Source organism: Myotis lucifugus, unplaced genomic scaffold (genome assembly GCF_000147115.1).
Source record: "Myotis lucifugus unplaced genomic scaffold, Myoluc2.0 scaffold_920, whole genome shotgun sequence".
Taxonomy (NCBI): Eukaryota; Metazoa; Chordata; class Mammalia; order Chiroptera; family Vespertilionidae; genus Myotis; species Myotis lucifugus.
Window position 1 is genome coordinate 73,812 of NW_005871968.1, and position 7,306 is coordinate 81,117.

General features: G+C 40.2%; 1 protein-coding gene across 1 annotated transcript; it reads left to right on the top strand.

The window, feature by feature from the left end:
• Window positions 1-5,680: 5,680 nt before the first annotated feature.
• LOC102419282 (olfactory receptor 7A10-like) lies at window positions 5,681-6,505 on the top strand. The gene is made up of 2 exons (XM_023747589.1): window positions 5,681-6,035; window positions 6,321-6,505. Exons 1-2 carry the CDS (start codon window positions 5,681-5,683, stop codon window positions 6,503-6,505), a joined length of 540 nt encoding a protein of 179 aa, XP_023603357.1.
• The last annotated feature ends 801 nt before the right edge of the window (window positions 6,506-7,306 follow it).

Here is a 7,306-nt window from a genome sequence, read left to right on the forward strand (position 1 = left end):
GCCTTGCCGGTATGGCTTAGTGGTTGAATGTCAACCTATGAATGAGGAGGTCACAATTCAATTTCTGGTTGGTCCAGGTTGTAGGCTTGGTCCCTGGTAAGGGGTATGGGAGGGGGCAGTCAATCAATGATTCAATCTCATCAATGATGTTTCTATCTATCTCTCCCTCTTTCTTCATCTCTGTAATCAATAAAAATATTTGTTGAAAAAGCCATTCTATACTATTCTTTTATTTCAAAATTATTGGAAATTTAATATGTTAATGTTATCATCTGTCTACATATAGATTAATTTGATTCTCACTTAATTTTGTTTCATATGGTTCTTTTGTAACCACTATACTTAACCTAATTTCACTTCTTTGGTAATCTGTATTCCATACATTTTTATATTTAAAAAAACTTCCTTCTGTGTTATGCATACATATACATTCATATGCATTTGTACAAATGCATAAATAGCATCCTGTGCCCATCAGAAAATCTTTTTATGTGTTGTACAGTCTTTTTTTTCTAAGTGTCCACTCTTCCTTATGATCTTTCCTCCAATCAACTACTGTGATGCCAATTCATTATTACCATGTATACAAAATGTTTTATGATGTGGCTGTGTTATTCACACTTGAAAGCCTTCCATATACATTCTCAATGAATTGCTATTATAACAATTATATAAAAATATTTTTTAATTGTTACATTAAAATTAATGGTTTTCTAATGTATAGACAGTATTTTTCCCCTCAGGGACATTGAGCAATGTTCAGAGACATTTTTGTCTGTCATATGAAAGGTGTAGGTAGAGTCCAGGGATGCATAGGAGAGACCACACCATAGATAATGATCTGGCCCAGAATGTCAATAGTGCAGAGATTGAGAAACCATGACTTTAAAATATATGTACTTGTAATATTTATAGCTGTCCTCAGATTGGTTTCCCAATGTTGTAACACTTTACTGTTCTGCCAGAAAAGAAAAGAAAGTACCTCTTTGCTACCTGTTTGCAAGTTCCAACCCTGGTCAGTGCAACACCTTTTTAAGTTTTACCTAGGCTGAGAGATGTGAAAAAAAATTTTTGTTGTTTTCTGAAATTTTTCTGAGTTTCATCAAAGATTCATGTATTTGATGGCCTTGTTAATTTGAATATTATTTTATATGCCTATTATTCTTTCATTTTTAGCATTTTAAATGATTTCTAAGCATTATTATGGTGGGGCAGGTTGAAGAGGGTAACAGGGAGATAAATGGCGATGGAAGGAGACTTGACTTGGGTTGCTAAACACACAATACAATATACATATGATGTTTAATAGAATTGTATACCTGAATACTACATAATTTTGTTAACTAATGTCATCCCAATGAATTTTATGAAATTTGAAAATAAAAATTCATATAAATATAAATTATTATTTTTCAATTGACTTTGGGGGATGTTATGGCCACCAAAATGTTTTATATTTATTTGTCTATATATGTCTGTCTCATTACTTCTAAATCAACTGACTTAATTATGATGGTTTGGCCCACCGATACATATTAATATGCAGTTTTCTATCATTTCACATGAAAAGGATTGGTTACACTTAACAGTGAGTAGGCAATCCCTCTGATATTTTGTAATGTTACTTGGGAAGGGAAACAACTTCATTTCCTTCCAGGTTGATATATTCCCAGGTTTTATTAAACAATTCAATGTTTCCAAATATATTGAAATGCAGACTTTCCATGGGAGCAGTGCACTTATATACTGAGACTTAATTCCTGATTCAGTCAACAAATAAAAATGGAGCATCTTCTGTTTGCCACAATTTCTAGAAATATTATTGATTATCTTCTATGTCTATGCCATTGCCAATTTGATTACTAATCCAACTTAGTAACCCTAAATTATTGCTATTTATTACATCTTGTTTTGGTTAGCTTTTGATGCTCCACTCAATTTTCTTTAATACTGTTGCTTGCAATTTGCTCTGTTTAACCAGGTTTCATTCTTCCTGTCATGCCTTTCATTTCATAACCTCATATTTACTTAAAGGTTTGCCTATATAAGTGCACATATATTCACACACATTTGTGAAAATACAAAGGTGAACAAAACAGGCGAAGCCCTGCTTGTCTGGATCTGGCACTGTGATGGTGAAGTCAGAGTACAATGAAAAAATGTTTGCATGAAAATATGGTCAGGATTAAATCATATGAGGAAAGTTACTCAGTGTGGGAGGATGTCTCCTCATGGCGTGTGGAACATTTATTGATCATGTTCTGGGAGGCCTTTGCACATTGGATGAAGACCAGAATCAGAATTAGACTGTGTCGATTGATTTGTCAAAAATGAGATCAAAACCCAAAGTCCAAGATAAACAATGATGCCACATAAGAAAGTGAGAAAGGGGCTTGTCTCATCCACCATCAACCATATAAAAACCAACTAACCAAATAAGTATATTAGAGGCACAGGGAAAACCAGTCTTCTACTGTTTGATGTTAAAAATATTCAAACGGTGTTGTTTTTATATATTTCCTTTTGTGAGTTATTGGTTTATTTTTTGGGCAGTTACATCATCGTATATAATAACAGCTTAATATGCGAAGCATCTGGTCATATGGTCGGCCATTCAACCAATCAAAGCGTAATATGCTAATGATATGTTAAGGCTGCTTAACTGCTCGCTACGACGTGCACTGACCACCAGGGACAGATGCTCCGACCGGTAGGTTAGCTTGCTGTTGGGGTCCGGCCGATTGGGACTGAGCGAGATGGCCGGACATGCCCTGGAGCCCTCCCATGGTCCCTCCCTGACTGGCCAAACTCCTGCATTCTTCCCCAGCCCCAATCGTGCACGAGTGGGATCCCTCGGCCTAGCCTTCATGCTCTTGTTATTCGGGATCCCTCAGGGGATGTTGAAGAGCTGGTTTCAGCCCGATGGTGAAACAACCAGTCTCTATGACACGCACTGACCACCAGGGGGCAGACGCTCAACACAGGAGCTTCCCTCTGGTGATCAGTGCACTCCCACAGCGGGAGCACTGCTCAGCCAGAAGCTGGGCTCACAGCTGGCGAGCACAGTGGCGGTCAAGGGAGCCTCTCCTGCCTCTGTGGCAGCACTAAGGATGTCCAACTGCTGTCTAATCAGACATTCCCTGAGGGCTCCTGGACTGAGAGAGGGCGCAGGCGAGCTGAGGGATCCCCCCACACCCCTCGAGTGCATGATTTCATGCACTGGGCCTCAGTCTAATCTAATAAAAGGGTAATATGCAAATTAACCATCACTCCCACACAAAGATGGCTGCGCCCATAGCAGCCAGCGTTCTGCACCCAGGCTGTGGAGGGAGGGAGGGCTGCAGACACAATGGGGGGCTGCTGGGCTGTGGGCGTGCTCCTGGCGGCCGTCACGTGGCTCGGGGCACGCCCCCAGCCCAGCGGACACAACGCAGGGGGTCCTCTGTGCATGAGCTGCAGAGGGAACACCTTTTCTGACCACTCATTGGCTAAGTTCCCTGTACCCCGCCACTCACAGTGTTCTTGGTAACTTGGATAATAAGAATCCAAGAAGGTGATCTAGGGTTTTTCCACCACATTCCTGGAGGAAAAAACTGAGGTACACTGCTGGAGGTGCTAAGAAATGTATTATCCTGCCCTAGCTGGTTTGGCTCAGTGGATAGAGTCTCGACCTGCCGACCACAGGGTTCAGGTTCGATTCTGATCAAGGGCATGTACCTAGATTGCAGGCTCCTCCCTGGCCAAGGCCCAGGTCAGGGCTCATGCAGGAGGCAACCAATCGAAGTGTCCCTCACATTGATGTTTCTCTCTCTCTCTTCCAAGCTCTCTAAAAATCAATGGAAACATATCCTTAGGTGAGGATAAAAAATAAGAAAGAAAGGAATGCCATACCCTATGAAAGACACATCTGAAATGCCTAAAGAAAGTTGTCATTTTTTCATAGTGAGGACTGTAGTCTGTGTGGATGAAAACACCTTGGCGGCTGCGGAAGTGGCAGCAGAAGCAGGGTGATGGCGCTGATCCCTTCCCCTGATCAGCCTGGTCCCCTCACACAGAGGGAGGTCAGACTGCGGCTTAGGCCCACTCTCCACGGAGAGCAGGCATAAGCCATCAGTAGGACATCCCCTGAGGGCTCCCAGTCTGTGAGAAGGGGCAGGCTGAGCTAAGGCACACTTCCCCCCCCCCCCCCCCCCCCAGTGCACGAATTTCATGCACCGGGCCTATAGTATATCTATAAATACCTTTGTATTTTAGACAAATTTATTTTTTCTCTTCTATTATTTTTGCTTGGCTTTGAAGGGAGTATAATTAGGGTTGGAAAGCAGTCAGAATCCAAAGATTTTCCTTCCTCATTGTCTCTCAAGGACCACCTGAGCAAATTAAATCTCTCTTCTTCCTAATGCCCAGTTTTTGCTATCTATCCCTCTATGTTTATTTAACCTATTGTTTATATTTCTTTAACTACAGGACAGAAAATGTGTATAGCCACATGAAACTCCAAGCTTATTTGTCCATGGAAGGCTTACAATAAGAATATCTAAATTCTATTTCTAAATTCTGTTTGGAAAAGCTATTTGAACTGGACACCATGACTTGTATCTTCTCATAGCCTAAATAGTATGGGAGTGAGAAGCATATGGAAATAATACAGATGAAGAGGCCATGGTTTTCTGTATTGTGTGTTTGTGTGTGTGTGTGTGTGTGTGTGTGCGCGCGTGTGTGTGTGTCTTGTAAACTGAGGGCAGAGGTGCCTGGACTCATATATTCCAATGTGACTCTAATATGAGGAAATACTAAGGATGGGATCCTTTTGCAACCAGATTAATAAAGTGCAAGATTTACATAGTGAGCACAAGGCACTCTCCATGACTTGAAGTTATAAGAGCAACAGGCAAGCTACCTTGTTTCTTATTAATCTCTGACACCATCTCTGATCCTGCTTTGCTATGTTCATTCCCCGTGACACTCTGGCTCATTTTGAGCCCTGATTTTCTGAACAACCATCTTCCTCCAGGCCTTTGCAGTGGCTGTCTCTGCGCCTGGCAAACACTTAAGCTTTAGTCTCCCAGTTAGTCTTCTTTGAGGTATCTGTTAAGTGTCACCTGTTGGCAAGTCTTGGCTAAACTCTATCAAAAGGAGTACCCTCTGTCCATTCTCTCCATTTAGTGTGATTTACTTTCCTTAATAGCATCTTCATTATCAGTTATGTTTTATTATTATTTTTATTATATTCTTTCTCCATCATTAGTTGGTAGAGACTTTGTTTTTCAGCATCCCATGTTCTGAACAGTGCCTGGAACATGGTCTATGGTCAATATATATTCCTCAAATGCATGAAAGATATTCTCAATAAAGCAACAATATATATTATGTTTAAAGAACAGGTTGATGGTAGAAAAAAATTCTATTAAGAAATGTCAATAGAGATACCACAATGGGGAATAAATCCCACACCTGAAATGGAAATTATTTTCCTGATTCTAAATATAAATATGTCATTTACTCTCAGTTGTGAATGCTTGCTAATGTGAAAATTAGTTTTTCTTTTTATCTATTTTCTGGTAGTCATGTTCTCCAACACAAGAAACCAAGCAATGGTACACAAATTTCAGATTTTCTTCTTCTGGGACTTTCACAGGCACTGGAACTGCAGCCCCTCATATTTGGGCTTTTCCTCTCCATGTACCTGATCACTGTGTTTGGAAATCTGCTCATCATCCTGGCTGTCATCTCAGACTCCCACCTCCACACGCCCATGTACTTCTTCCTCTCCAACCTGTCCTTGGTAGACATCTGTTTCACCTCCACCACCATCCCAAAGATGCTGTGGAACATCCAGACACAGAGCAAAGCCATCACCTATGAAGGCTGCATCACACAGATGTATTTTTTCATACTTTTTGCTGGCTTGGACAACTTTATTCTGACCGTGATGGCCTATGACCGGTTTGTGGCCATCTGCCACCCCCTACACTACATGGTCATCATGAACCCCCGGCTCTGTGGACTGCTGGTTCTAGCGTGCTGGATCGTGAGTGTCCTGAATTCCTTGCTAGAAAGCTTAATGGTGTTGAGGCTGTCCTTCTGCTCAGACTTGAAAATCCCACACTTCTTCTGTGAATTCAATCAGGTGCTCCAACTTGCCTGTTCTGACACCTTTCTTAACAACATTATAATGTATTTTACAGCTGGGCTGCTATGTATTTGTCCCCTTGCTGGGATCCTTTACTCTTACTCTAAGATACTTTCCTCCATATGTGGAATCCCATCAGCTCAGGGGAAGTCTAAAGCATTTTCTACCTGTGCATCTCACCTCTTAGTTGTCTCCTTATTTTATGGTACGCTCCTAGGAGTGTATCTCAGCTCTACTGTTATCCACAGTACACACTCAAGTGCAGCAGCCTCGGTGATGTACACCGTGGTCACACCCATGCTGAATCCCTTCATCTACAGTCTCAGGAACAAAGACATAAAGAGGGCCTTGGAAAGATTCCTTGGCAGTTAAGCTATTCAAGGGCCAACTGTACTAGGCTGAAGAATTGCCCAGGAATGCAGGGTTTAAATCCTCAGGGCCAGAAGTTCTGACACAAATTAATCCAATATTTGGACCATATGTAATTGGAAATTCTCATTTATCTCATAGGTTAACATGAATTACTTTAGCATCATTTATTATCTTATGACATATTTCATTCCAAGTAATTTTTCTGTTGTTTTCCTGAGAGAATAGTCATGAATTATACTTCCCCTATGGACAAAATTATACTTGGCTGCTAAGGTCATTTGCACAATTTTATTTTTGAGTAACTCTGAGACCACAATTTTCACTTATTTGTTCATCATTGTTTTCTATAGCACTACCTTTACTGTTCTTCTTGATAATGTAGACTTTGACATGCTAGTATGTTTTATAGTTGGTCTCCTGATTTTTTGTTTTTCATTCTATTATTCATCTCTGTGCCCATGCCTATCATAGCCACTGGCAAAAATTGACTATCAAACATATGTTTCCAAGAAGAGTCTACAAGGAAATTCACATTTTAATAGATAGATTGGTCTAATATGGTTAGAGTCATAGATGACCTTAAATGTGATGAAGCAATAATAGCCATACAATTTTTTCCTGTATAAAAATGTTTTTAATGGCACTTGTGTACTTAATAAAGTGTGGAATATGCTGTCCATGTGTAAGGCTCCTTATTCATTGGGGTGAAATATTACATGGTCTTTTTTTATGGTTTTTTCTTTCTGAACCATCTCACTGTTTTTGCTTTAAAACTTTCTTTTTATATAATTTTTAAATGTA